Below are 14,814 nucleotides of genomic sequence, written 5' to 3'. Positions count from 1 at the left end.
TAAAGTGATTACACTGATGACCCCCTGAAACACCCGCAAGGACCCCTGGGGGTCCCCGGACCCCACTTTGAGAACCATAGATCTAAAAAGGCAGCTGTTATTTTCTGTCGATTACACACACCCCATGAAGCACTTGTCACTTTAAGACAACATGACATTGACCATTGTCATTGATGTCATCCCTAATTCATTGATTGATTAAGTGATTTTTGGGCCCAACCCTGCAAGTGTATATCAGACAGACAGAAACACCTGCATTCAGATTAGATTCAGTGATTGTTTGAAGAACTCAACTTGATGCCAACTATTGTTCCACCTCCATTTCCCCCTGATTTTAGTATTGTTAAACGTATAGGAAATAACATTTTAATTACAAGATAAAGAAGGTGCCCGACTGTGGTGTATTCGCACCGCTACATATATAAAGTATATTTCCACCGAAAAAAAAAAAAAAAAAAAACTAAAACAAATGTTCAAATGGATTTCTTATAATTGATTACATTGATTAGTTTGATTACCATCTCAGCCTCCTCACTCGCTCTCTCTATAATCTCCTTCTCCTGGTCGTTGTCAGGGACCTCCTCTTTGACAGCGCTGAAAACAGTTCAAACAAGAACAGTGTCAACACCATTCATATCCACCAACTTGCAGCAGTGCACACTACAATACAATACAATGAAATACAGACACTCATTCATATTCTGCAAGCACATAACAAGGCAATCTCAATGGGCTTCAATGTGCAGTGCACTTCCAAAGGCACTCTGCACTGTAGTGTACATGACCACAGAAAAGCGTACAAAGACTTCATAATTCATACAGGAGCAATGAATAAGTTCATCACTGTATGTGGCCCACGGCAATCTGTGTGTGTGTGTGTGTGTGTGTGTGTGTGTGTGTGTGTGTGTGTGTGTGTGTGTGTGTGTGTGTGTCATACATAACAGCCTCACACTGTTGCAGTCAAAGGAATACTGTAGACTTTGGCGATAAGTTGAACACTGACTGGAGTGCAATAATTGCATTCACCTCTGTGTGTTCAGTTTAGTGCACCACTATGACTTTTGACAGTTAATCAAAATAATCGATTGTAAAAAATACAGGTTAAATGTTTTACTACTTTTCCTTAATTAAATAGTGACGAATGCCAGTTTACGAGCTTGTAGACTGGCTGTCTTCAATATTTTTGCATGAGACTGTTTTGCGATTAACTGGATAACAGCCAGGGGCCACAAGGTGCCGCTAGAGTGCCAGACATTCTCCCATAAGCCTTCACTATCACATCCGGGTATCCAGGCAGAACTGGCTTGGCTTTTCACTGCAATGAGTGTTATGAGAGTGAACCGGAGGGAGTGAGCTAACATGAGAGTGAACCGGAGGGAGTGAGCTAACATGAGAGTGAACCGGAGGGAGTGAGCTAACAGTTAGCTATCGGCTGTTTTAAAAAAAAAAAAACTTTTCCGCTGCCCTAGGAACACAGTTCAGAGAAAATGAGCTCTAAAGATGTGACAATGTATTGGATTCGGCGGCGCGGTGCGGCGGCGTTACCCGATTATGGGCCCGTGGAAAGAGATCGCTGTAGGCGGCCTGGATGAAATTTTTTTGTCAGGCTTCGTCGAGGCCTCCGATTATTTAATTCATTTTATTAAAGAAACCGGAATTGTTCGGTTTCGGCACCTCGGATATGTCGGGCAAAAATAGAGTTTTTTGGGGGGGGGCTTTATTCTAAACCATTTTCAATGGAATAAATTGTCGCAACATGTAGCATGGCTCGTTGGAAAGCGATGGACGAGCCAGGACCACCCACGTCGCTACTAGCAGCTCAGGGTAAGTAAAATAGCAAAAAAAAAGTATTGGATTGAAAAAAAGAAACGAAATTGTTCGGTTTTAGCACTAAAAGAGTTAAGATAATAACGCTTGTGGATTTGTTGATGATTGTTGATTTTTTTGGTGTAATATATTTTAAAAACATGCTTTTTGATTATTTGATTAATCGGAACTGTAATCGATAGAATAATCACCAAGAAGATAATCGACAGCTGCAATCGATCCTAAAAGCTAGCTTGTACCACCAGCTACATAAATAGAAAAGTGCTACAGTGTTGACACACACTAACGATTAAACAATAAATCAATACATCTTCACTTCAAACTGTTGCGTTGATGTTGAACTTATCCGCCAAAAAACTACAGTATTCCACTTTAACACAGAAATGGGATGCTTTTCAAACATGTCACAAGATTCTGCATAAAAACCCACAGCCAAAAAAAAAGCATGACAGGAATAAGTAGCACAACAGAAATCTGAGAACTCTGATCTGTTGGATAATGCTTTATCCAATCCAAAGAGTTAGCAGGCCAGGTGGTGGTGGTGGTGGATATGCACAACATCATCCAGACAGGCTGAATAAACCAGGGAAAAGAAAGATTAACACAGGGGAGAGGAAAAATAGGTAGTTACCATACCACGTCAAGTTACACATATAGATAAAAATGTTGTATGAATATATACTGTAAAAGTGTCATATACGTAGCATGTAAGATATCACAAGTAGTCAGTATGCGCTCAACTTCAAAGACCTTCTCAAAACAACTCAAGACTTGGAAAGATTCCAACATCCGCAATGGAAATATGGATTATTCTGTCGTCAAACGACCAAAAACAGGGGCACTGGCCATTTATTCCTCCATCCAACTAGGATCAATTATTAGGACCTGGGTGATATTCATATGCCACCCGAGGAGCAGGGGTCGTCAACATGTCCGTACACGGACAAATGTGTCTGTGGAAAAACGTGGTTTTGTCCGTGGCAAATTCTAGATTTTCCACGTTACCATTATAATTTTCTTATTTTCATCATAAGACCCAATTAGGCCTACTAAATGTCTCCAGGTTTTATTCCAAATATGTATGACACTTATATACCATGACACTATGGCATATTAGGAGTCCACTATTACTAGTGGTTCTCAAATGTTTTATTTGCACAGACCCCATAACGCTGAGTGTGTACAAATGGAACCAAATGGCCCATTTGGTTCCATCTGTACACTCTCAGTGTTACAGACCGGTTATGGTCATTTTTAAAGGATCCCTGGCTAATACGACAAATATGCCTTAACTCTTTGAGTGCCACCCCGTTCACCACTAGAGGGCGCCCAGTGGCCATAGAAAATCCCATAGAGATATGCTGGTATATGCAGAAGCCCTGCAGCCATGACTTGCCTGAACACTTTCCTTTGTGCATGTACAGGAAGAGGATGAAGTTAGCTTGAAGTTAGCTATTGGCTACCAAGCATTTTAGAAGATCTATTTTCTGCAATTTAGCCACGATTAAACCTTGCACACCTCATGCATGGGAAAAAAACAGAGAAGAATGAGCTCTAAAAAATCCAATGCAATCCTGGATTGCATTGGAGTGGATTTGTGCAGTTTGTTCACAGCTTTCAAACAAAAAAATCCGATTGGAAATCCGTTCAGGCATTCTTGAGATAATGGCCATTATGTTTTACATGTTATGTAAACAAAAATGGCTGCCCTGTATGTTAGATGGGGTTGTATGGGGTGGAACATGCAAAATCGCGATTGAAATCATGTTCACCAGATTTGATGGGGTCCAAAAAAAAAAAAAAAAAAATTCAAAAAATTTTTTTTCATTTTTTTTCAATTTTTTTTTTAAAGCCGAACTAGTTCGGGATCGGCACTCTGCGATACGCTAATAAAGCCGAACTAGTTCGGGATTGGCACTCAATGAGTTAATACATCATAATTGTCCTCTATAACTACAATGTAAAATTAAAAACACCTTAAATATTGTATTTCTTCTAGAAATAGCTAATCTCTCATTCAATAGGGGAAGTGCCTGTCGCAAGTTGATGATGTCATAAATGTCTCGTGTGATCTATCCCTATGGAATTTATGGCATGCATGTGCAAAAAACACATTTGAAATATTGATTCGATGCTCATATTAACCATAGGAACTATTACGTTTTTTTATTTTTATTTTATTTGCACATGCATGCCATAAATTCCATAGGGATAGATCACACATGACATTTATAACATCATCAACTTGTGACAGGCATTTCCCCTATTGAGTGAAAGATTAGCTATTTCTAGAAGAAATAAAATAATTTAGGTGTTTTTAATTTTACATTGTAGTTATAGACGACAGTTATAATGTATTAAGGCATATTTGTCGTATTAGCCAGGGATCCCTTTAAATGTATCTTTTTCTTTCACATTTGGTGTGTAACCTGAATGCAGAAACGGCAGGGGTAGGAACCATGGGCCGCAAAGTTTTTGTCTGCCCAAGCCGACATGTTTGCTCCAAACATGGGAAAAGCGCGAAGAGATCGACCCCAGGAGAATGCCTAGAGAGGGGAACATGAGAATCGTGGAAATTCTCAGTGGAAAATCCGGAATGCAGGCTGGACATCTTTCCAGTCTCAAAGCTTGTCTTGACAGGCCACGAGGAAAGCACTAATTATTAGGGAAATAGTGTGAAGGGGGATTATGAGTCAATGGTTGAGGGATAGCCGGTAGCCACTACAGAGCATCTAGGAAACATTAAGGCTTTAGTGAATGTTAAAAGTCTTTGGTGAGGAAATTATGTGCTGCTAAAAAGTAGCAGGTTTTTCACTCCAGGTGTGGCAACTACCTGTCAAAAAAAATAAAACAAAAAAAACTCGAAGTGGTGAATTAGAAGGAAGCAAAGGAATGTGTGGTAATCTTTGGGTGAAGACAATGAGGGGGGGAGAGGGGAGCGTTTTGGGGTGGAAGACAAACCTGGCGACCTCAACCTCCTCCTCAACCTCCACCTCCCCCTCCTCCATCTGTCTCTCTTCCAGCAGCTGCTGGAGTCTTGACGGGGGGAGAGGTTGAAGGCACACACAGGGGATGTGGGAAAAGGAGGGATGGGAAAATGCAAGGAAGAAAGGTCAGAGGGTAAAAATGCAGACATAATCCATAGCATCTATGAGAGATTTGTCGCTTGTTAGGTGGAAACCTGTCCAAAACTGTTACTTCAGAAAATGGGTGTTCCGATGGATAACAGATTTACAAGCCCTACTAGTTTTGTTACTTTTTGTGTGACACTTTAGTATGACAAAGTAGGGCAGCGGTTCTTAAACTTGGGGTCGGGACCCCAAGAGGGGTCCACAAATTATTTTGTGGGGTACCGAGATGATTATCTTCATGTAATTCATTTTTTATCACTCAACGGTAAACAAACCAACACACAGTATAAGTGTATACAGGGTATCCGCATATTTATAAAGTCACAATTTAAGGACTTTCAAGACCGTTTTAATACCAAACTGGCCAAACTGTCAAATATTAAGTAAGCAAGAGGCGAACGTTGTGAAAATAGCAGATCTACATGCTCACAACGCCTCGGCATTGTTTCCTATCTGCCTTTTTTATTTTGAAATAAAAACATTTAAAAACATGCTGAGTCACTATACTGCCACTGAGCAACTTCATTTTACTGAAACCAAGTTTTAAATTATAATCGAACACACAGAATAACAATACGGAGCAACTGAATTAAAATGGCAGTGGATGGAGTGTCCCACCGAGTGTCCCACCAGGACACAGCAACCAATGGGTGTGAAGAGGGGCGGGACAACGGGCGGGACTTGGCAAAGGCCAGGTGAATTGAACTGAAGTTGCTTCCGACTTCAGAGCCTTGTAACGCGGCCGTCGGTACCTTTTCTTCTTCTTCTTCTCCCTCTTCTTGAGCTTCAGCAGGTCCTTCTTGGCCAGCTCGATGATGTCCGAGGTCTCCTTCTCGGGGGCCATGGTGGAGAAGGAGCCCGGCCCGCCGTAGAAGGACTGGCGGTTGGAGGCGCGGGACAGGTTCTTCCTCAGGTTCTCACTGACCGCCTCGCTCTCCAGGAGCTTAGCCCTGTGAGGGGGGAAGGGAGACACAAACAGGTGAGACACAACACGGGTCACACTCATCAGTGATCCTCAACCTTTTCAGGCTGCGACCCCCAAAGATAATCAACTGGGGACCCCCCGGCCCTGGTCCCCCAACCCGACAAGCAATAAGAGTTGAGGCATTACATTTTGTATAACATGGTTCTATTGTGAAAATAGCCGATCTACATGCTCAGCATGTAGATCGGCTATTTTCTCAATTTCTGCCTCTAATATTTGACAATTTGGTCAATGTTTAATTTGTCATTTTAGAGGTATTAAAAAGTCCTTAAAGGAGTAGTTCACCCCAAAATGACTTTTTTTCTATTGATTACTCACGCCATGGAGACTTCGTTCAATAATATTTTTTGGTATTTAAGACAACATTTTGATTATAGTAAATGTAGCCCGATTGATTCCGGATGGGGACCTAAATGTATCCGGGTCCCCATCCAGTATCGTAATCAAATTATTGTCTTAGGAATGCGACAAAACACAAAAAATATTATTGAACTCAAGTCTCCATAGCACGAGTAATCAATAGAAAGAAAAAATAATTTTGGAGGTGAACTACTCCTTTAAATTGTCACTTGAGAAATGTGTATATACGCTCTATAAACTTAAAGTTTATGTTAGGTTTGTTTACTGTTGAGAGAGAGAGAAAACAATGTTGCACATTAAGTTAATCATCTGGGGACCCCCAAAAATAATTTGGGGACCCCCCCCTGGGTGGGTCCTGACCCACAGGTTGAGAACCACTGACATACATGATCGCAAATGATTTGACATAATCACAATAATTTGCCATGATCATCAGAATCGTTGCTAGTCATCTGTAGTAATGAATTGTCAGTGTGAGTTATTTGTCATATCTGCCGTTGCCATTTGTGTTTAAAAAGCATAAAAGACAAACAGCATGAAAGACATTTTATATTGATTCATATGTTCCAGTGTTCAATAACCAATACATAATTAAATCGTTATTCAGAATTATTTGTACGACAATTAATCGTCAACGAAAATTTGATGATTGTGACAACCCTACCTTCACCAAATATAAAGATAAACAGATTGACAGACAGACAGACACTGTACCCAGTTATTTACCTGAGTTCTTCTATCTCTTTGATGTAACTCTGTATCATGTTGCCAATCTCCTCATTCCCTCCTTCACCTGGGAGATGAAGCAATCAAGAGTTCAGTATACGATTATATTTTATATAGAAAATGTTACAAAAGATAAATACTTAGCATTAATCATTTTATGGGGTACTTGGTTAAACATAATCATAGGGGGGAAAACAATAGAACCTGCACAGCACTCATATCATCCAATACAATTAAAAAACATAAAAGAAAATTGATTAAACAATGACGTTCATGTAATCCTAACCTGTCACATCTCATTTCCTGTCGTCATCTCATCTATTCACATTTTGGAAGATGCAGCATTTTTCAGGTTTTACCCTCTATAGTAATTGGTTTTAATGAGATTTATCGGTTTTCTATTCTCTGGTGCAGCAATGGCCCAATGTCATCACTTCCAGGGATGAATAAAGGAAATGGAAATGTGCTATCTTCTAAATGAATTTTGTGGTTTGACTTTGTAAGTTTTCGCTTCTATAGAATTAAATAAAGTTTGAATTGACTGTGGTCTGATCTCACAATATAGTTTTCTTTCTTTGGCTTTCATCATAGTTTTATCTATACTTTATTAATCCCTGCGGCACTAACCCCAATATTTCCCCTTGCGGAACAATAAAGATAATCGTTTCCCGTCTCATTTTACCTTCTCTCATATCATTTTCTATCTAATCTTACTTGAACTCATTTTATCCCATCACACAAGGGGACTGCAAGTCTCTGCGAGTTTGCACACAACTGCAAGCTTGAGCACAGAAACACAGCTGCTGGGTTTTATTCAGTGAATCTCAGGCTGGTTTTAAGACACATGATATGATAATGGTATTTAAGCCTTTATATACTGTATTAAGGCCTGCCTACACAGTAAAATAATTGTGATAGCTATCCGTCAGTGAACACAAAGGCTACAAATGGGCCCTTACGGGTCCGTTTGGTTACATTTGCACACTCTTCTCAGAGTTAAATGAACACAAAAACCTTTTCAGGACGTGCAGTAGACATGCCTTCTCACCTCCCTGCTGTCCTACCTGCCTTCCCCATCCCTCCCTCCCCTAGTTTTCCAGAAAAACAGGGGGTAATTTTCAAATCGGACATAGGTCTTTAACCCATTTAGAACGGGTACACATTTTGTGTATCATTATTTTATGCTTTAACTATTGAAAAATAGCAGATATACAAGCTCACAGCGCGGCACCGAGTGCCGCGCTGCGAGCTTGTAGATCTGCTATTTTTGAAAAATCGTGAAAATTTGAATTTTGACCCGATTCTATAAGTGTCTTTTGAATCCTTCTAAGGTTTTTTGAAAAACCTATGTTTTTATGTCAGCAATCTGGCTTAGCCATCGTCAAAGAAAAGGTCCTTTTCACTTAACTGGAGCTCAGTTAGTCTGTTCTTGAGAGACTACTATGTCAGTGGTTCTCAAACCTTTTCATTTGAAGGACCCCCAAAATGATATTTATTTGGCCACGGACCCCCATCTCAAAATATTTAGTTCCAGGGACCACCCAGAAGCAAAATTTGAGTTACAAACGTTTGCTTTGAAAATACATATATTCAAAGATTTGCACACATTTTCACGACTTTTTCAAAAATAGCAGATCTACAAGCTCGCAAGCGTGGCACTCGGTGCCGCGCTGTGAGCTTGTATATATCTGCTATTTTTCACTGGTTAAAGCATTCAATAATTCTAGGCCTAAATGGGTTAAGGCTTTTTTCTTTTCCTAAATGGGTTAAACTAAGTACCCCGCCCTGGACACCACTTCCCCCATCACCCTACTGTACCTGCCCTGGCCAGGGCCTGGTTGGCCTGGTCACTGAGCAGCTGGGTGAGCCTGGCTCTCTGGGCGTCGATGGTCTCCTGCATGGCCTTCACCCGCACCCTCAGGTTGCTGTTCTCCGTCTGCAGCATGGACACCTCGTGGAACATGTCACTGAAGCTCTCCATGCCGTCCTCTCCCACCATGCGTTTACCCTGCAGGGACAACGATGGCCAAACTCTGAACACCGTGCATGCAAAGGCTACGTGCATCAGACAGCCAGCTACAGAGTGACTGGCTACCATACATCTTCAATTGGAGGCCAGCGACGTGGAGATACAAAGCAACACTGGACGTTGTGGCTGCTACGAAATCTACAAAAGCTGGTTGAGCTGGCTTCAACTGCAGCTACAAAAGTGTTTTTTAACCATTTCCACTCGCTGTCTCGACCAGTTCTTTTTAACCCCAGACTTTATATATTTCTTGCTCCTCTGATTGCACTATTGATGTCAACAAGCATGTTGATCAACACTTCAACAGCGACTCAGGGAAAGATATTCTGCATCACTTTGTAGCTTTGCATTTCTTGTACAGTAGGTGCCTGTGTGAGCGTAGCATAAATGTATGATGACTTGTCGACGAGATCCGAACCACAAGCTCTCAACAAGTCAGCTTGTAGGTCGGATCTAGTCTACAGGTGTCGAGTGTGACTCTCTCACCGTCTTGTACTCCATCAGTTCCATCTGTAGTCGTGCGATCTCGGTCCTGAGAGCGCTGATCTGCTGGCTGGCCTTGTCCTGGTTCACCACCACCTTGTTCTTGATGTTCCTGGCGCGGTTGGCGTACTTCATCGCGTTCAGCGTCTCCATGAAGTCGCGGTCCGACGGGCTGATGCAGGCGATCATCACCGTTTGGCTGACCGGGAAGACAGCAGGGAAAGTGAGACAGAGAAAGAGACGAGAGAGAGAGACGCACGCATTGGAAAAAACTTCCGCTTTTTGAGAGTGAGAGAGAGAGAGGCAGAGGCAGAGAGGGAGAGGACCTAGAATGTGTAAAGACTGAAATAGTTAAATGGAATTCTAGAAGCCTATTGATTGAAAGTCTACGTCTTTCCTGATTGTCTTTCACTGGCATCGCTACAGAGACTGCTTACCAGGATGCTGGGTCAGTTTTCTAAGCATTATAAATAATCATACGACATCTTAAACCTGCTTTAGAGGCTATCAATTTCAGATGTACAGTACACGTATGATGAGATATCTTTACAGCAAGGAGTAGTGGGTTAATAAAAGAAGTGAAATAAACAGAGAATAATCAAGACGCAGACACAGTAAATTCAAGTACAGGTACATTCTGGTGTTTACAGTGTAAATGAGGAGTAAAGGGGAGCATTGCATAATTGTCCCCAGTGAAGTGGAAATTACTTTATGGCAGGGGTTTTCAAAGTGGGTGACGGGGCACCCCGGGGTGCCGTGACGGCAGTCCAGGGGTGCCGCGAAATCATTTGGAATATAATATAATATAATAATATTTGGAATTCATTTGGACACTTGAAAAAATATTTAGGATCATTTTAAACTTGAAGTACAAAGTTATTTTCAGTCAGTTCTAACCAAAATGGCTATTATCTCAACGTTTTCCTCGCAACATACCGGTAATCACTAAATTATCGTCACTGTCAGGCAGAAACCTTGTATCTCCAAGTTTCAAATGTGTACGTCTTTTGGTAAAGCAAAGCCCTGCTTCATCATATAAGACTGTCGCACAAAACTAGTGAAAATAGCTGATCTACAAGCACACAACGCCTCGCGATGTGGTTGTAGATCAGTTTAGTACATTTTATAGATGATAAATACAAAACGGTTTTGGACATACAAGGTTTCCACCCGACAACGACGATATGCTATAAATATAAGGTGCTGGGAGTGAAAATTATAATGTAGGGGTGCCTCGGATTAAAAACATATTTATGGGGTGCCCTGAGACAAAAAAGTTTGGGAACCCCTGCTTTATTGCATTCACCCAGCAGATGGCTTGCTGCTGGGTCAATTTCTTCTGCGGACCGTTCTCCCCATCAGTTCTTGTATTCTTGCATTTGCTTTACAGTGGTTAAGGTTAGGAATAACCGCATTTTCAATGGATGAAATGGTTTGTGGAGGGCTACGCTTTCTTTCAAAAAAAAAAAAAAAAAAAAAAAAACGTTTCAGAATGTAGAAGAATCGTTATCTTGATTAACGTTTGCCTGTTATCTCTCCTATGGTACCAACATCAATACAGAATGGAATTGTGGACAATATCTTTATATCTTATCCAACTATAACAAAATATTCACAGTTGTGTGGGTGTGAGAGGCTAAATGTCATCAAATGGTGATCCGTGGCTCAAACGCTGAATAAATAATGGACCTTGATGTGAAAAGGGTTGAAAACCATTGCATTAGTCCACTAACCTGTTTCCACCCAAGGAGTCCTGCAGCAGACGGGTGAGTTTGGAATCTCTGTAAGGCACATGGGAGGATCGCTTGCTCCTGTCGCCCAACGCACTGATTACATTCCCCAGAGCAAGCTGCACACACACACGCACACGCACACGCACACACACACACACACACACACACACACACACACACACACACACACACACACACACACACACACACACACACGATGGCGAAAGAAAGAACATGGGTGAGCAAAAACACACAAAGTGAGGTTGTCATTAGACATTATACTAAAGGAATAGGAACTCTTGCAAAACAAAATGTCACCAACCAATCATCAAGGACGATGATACACGAAAGAAGAAGAAGAAGAAGCAGCACCACTGATGTAGCAACGTGTTTTTCAGAAAACTGTTTCTGATTTAGTTGGGCATTTTTAGAATCAGCCTCAGGTCTTAATCTCCATTATGTTCTCAGGGTCGTCATTAGTGCTCGCTATAGGATGGTACCATTTCTGTCTATCGCTGTATCTCAGAGGCACAGCTCAAAAATGTGACAAAATGTTTGTCATTCCAGAGGAACACAGCACTTCACAGATTCTGGACATAAGAATCTGTTTATTTGTCAGGTAAAGTTGAACATAGCATGTGAAAAGGCTTTTTCTTTTTTTAGATAAACTGATTGAATAAACAAATTCTAATCTATACTATAATTTTGCGAATGTCTGACTGAGTGAGTGAGTGAGTGAGTGTCTGTCTGTCTCAGCGTTTCTCCTCGGTGGCTGGAGCAATTGATCTGAAATCGCATCACCATTAGCATATGAACACACCTGACATAACTGTGAAGCCCGTTTGTCACTTTCACAAATCGTATGCTGTATATTAGCATTTTTATGGTGTATCTATTATCTATTCTGCATCTAGCATGAGGCACATCTATTCTGCATCTAGCTTGAGGCAAAATGTTTAACCAGCTCTGTGTGTGTGTGTGTGTGTGTGTGTGTGTGTGTGTGTGTGTGTGTGTGTGTGTGTGTGTGTGTGTGTGTGCAGGCAGGCGGGTGGGCGGGCGGGCTGGGGGGGGGGGGGGGGGGGAACAGTATCTCTGTAGCCATTAAACGAAACGGGTTTCTTACATTGATGCTCCTACATCATGCAAGCACCAGTTAAAGTTACTTTCCATCCCTCATATACTGTGTGCACAGTGCACATACCATAACCCACACACTGCACATCATTTTGGAGCTCATATCTTTGAACGGGTAAGGGCTAGTGTCTAAAAATTGACAACAGTACCTGTCTGTCCATGCCATTAATCTATTGTCATTACAGGTACATGAGCCAACCACTAGATGGCCCCATTGTGTGAGGAGTCGGTCTTACCTCACTTGAAGTACTTTCAACCTGATAGCCCTTTTTTGACCATGTCATGACATCATCAGAAATGTCAAAAACAGAAGAGACAGGCAATCTACAAGCTCACAGCTTGCCGCGATTCTGAGCTTGTAGATCATCTATTGTCGTTGAAAGTATAAAAGGGCTCAACCAGTGTGGTAGAGGTAAACAAAGAGATTTGTTTAAAATGTGCACTGTATACAGAACGTTATCGTACATCAGTGTGGATGCTCACATACATAATTATAGTTATTGCGAACAAAGGTCACAGTTTACTACTAGTAAGACGCCTCAGGGCCACAGTGATGAGGACATCAGGGATGTGGACATCAGGGATCTCCATATATGGGCATAAAAGGGATTTGTTCCCCTGGCCTCACAGGGATCTACATATCTCCATATATGGGCATAAAAGGCATAAAAGGGGACATCACAGACATCACAGGGTTCTCTCTAACAGGGCATCATTAATATTGATGACATCAGGGAACTCCATATATGGGCATAAAAGGGATTCTGTTAGTGTGACATCACAGTGAAGCCAGAGCGTGATGTCAGAGCGGCAAACCCATTCTGGTAGAGTGGTTCCCCTGACATCACAGTGACATCAAAGCATGATGACATCATGATGACACATTTTTACGGTCTATGGGTTTGCCTTGCCCATAGGCCGTATACACGTCTACACATGGACAAGCTGTGAGGTTTCTGGTAAACTGGTTGCAATGAGAAACGTCACAGCTTTTCCGCGTCCATCCGTGTAGACGTGTACACATTTCTACGGCCTATGGGTTTGCCGTTCTGACATCATGCTCTGATGTCACTGTGATGTCAGGGGATGGAACCACTCTACCAGAATGGGTTTTCCGCTCTGACATCACGCTCTGGCTTCACTCTGATGTCACACTAACATGATCCCTTTTATGCCATGGAGTTCCCTGTGATTCCAGGGGAACAAATCCCTTTTATTCCCATATATGGAGACCCCTGATGTCCACATCCCTGATGTCCACCTCGCTGTGGCCCTTTAGTTATAATATGTCCCTACACAGACTTGGCCTGGTCCGTAGCAAATTTTAGATTTTCACACACCATTATAATGTTCTTATTTTGATCATAAGACCCACTTACTGAATGTCAAGTCCCTAGGTTTTCTTCAGAATATGTATGACACTGATTTACCATGACACTATGGCACATTAGGGCAGTGGTTCTCAACCTGTGGGTCGGAACCCCCAGGGGGGTCCCCAAATTATTTTGGGGGGTCCCCAGATGATTAACTTAATTTGCAACATTGTTTTCTCTCTCAACAGTAAACAAACCAACATAAAGTTTAAGTGTATAGAGGGTGTCTACACATTTCTAAAGTGACAATTTAAGAACTTTTTAATACCTATAAAATGACAAATTAAACATTGGCCAAATTGTCAAATATTAGAGTGAGAAATTGTGAAAATAGACGATCTACATGCTCACAACGCCTCGCTCATAGATCGGCTATTTTCACAATTTCTGCAATTTACATGCCAATGTTTAATTTGTCATGTAGATCTGCTATTTTCACAATAGAACCGTGTAAATGTTGTAATGCCTCAACTCTCAGTGCTCGTGGGGTGGGGGTCCCCAGTTAAAATATTATTATTTTGGGGGTCGCGACCTGAAAAGGTTGAGAACCACTGCATTAGGAAGTCCACAGGTAGTGGTTCTCAAACGTTTTATTTTCAAGGACCCCCATACAGTAACTCTGACTGTGTACAAATGGAACCAAATGAACCCGTTCCACTTGTACACTCTGAGAGTATAATGGTCATGTGCCGTTGGCCCCAAAACTGTTGAGAGTAGCTCACCAGTCCACAGTTGATGGAGATGCCTTCTTTGGCTCGTTCGCCCGTCGCTCCCGTCCTCTTCAACCTCTCGGACCCGGCCAGGTCCACAAAGTGGAACTTGGCCGTCAGTGTCTCAAACTCCTCGTGCATTTCAGAGTTTCCGTTGGACACGCTCTCAACAGTCTCATTGTCTTGCTGGGTACGGGAAAAGACAAAAGGCAAGTGTCTTTTAGAAGGGTAGGCATTTGAAAATGGTTAATTCTACTGTAATAAATTCCTGCAGACATATAGCATTAAAATAATAGTAATTTCACAGCACATATATCACACAGTGC

At 41.7% G+C, this 14,814-nt stretch overlaps 1 protein-coding gene across 3 annotated transcripts in view; it reads right to left on the bottom strand.

Annotated features, from left to right (window-relative positions):
- Positions 1-14,814, bottom strand: part of kif21a (kinesin family member 21A) — a 98,297-nt gene that overhangs the window by 33,914 nt on the left and 49,569 nt on the right. For 2 of the 3 annotated variants that reach the window (XM_080737809.1, XM_080737811.1), the window contains exons 6-12: positions 14,501-14,674; positions 11,272-11,387; positions 9,542-9,737; positions 8,848-9,037; positions 7,030-7,096; positions 5,711-5,908; positions 501-594 (exon numbers count right to left, since the gene is read on the bottom strand). In XM_080737809.1, the coding sequence (XP_080593935.1) occupies positions 501-594; positions 5,711-5,908; positions 7,030-7,096; positions 8,848-9,037; positions 9,542-9,737; positions 11,272-11,387; positions 14,501-14,674 (1,035 nt within the window). The remainder of the gene's footprint in view (positions 1-500; positions 595-5,710; positions 5,909-7,029; positions 7,097-8,847; positions 9,038-9,541; positions 9,738-11,271; positions 11,388-14,500; positions 14,675-14,814) is intronic. The other variant, XM_080737810.1, reaches the window with a different exon arrangement.

This window comes from Nannobrachium achirus (assembly GCF_963921795.1).
Source record: "Nannobrachium achirus genome assembly, chromosome: 11".
Taxonomy (NCBI): domain Eukaryota; kingdom Metazoa; phylum Chordata; class Actinopteri; order Myctophiformes; family Myctophidae; genus Nannobrachium; species Nannobrachium achirus.
Note: the sequence above shows the minus strand (reverse complement) of the source record. Positions and strands in the feature narration are given on the sequence as shown.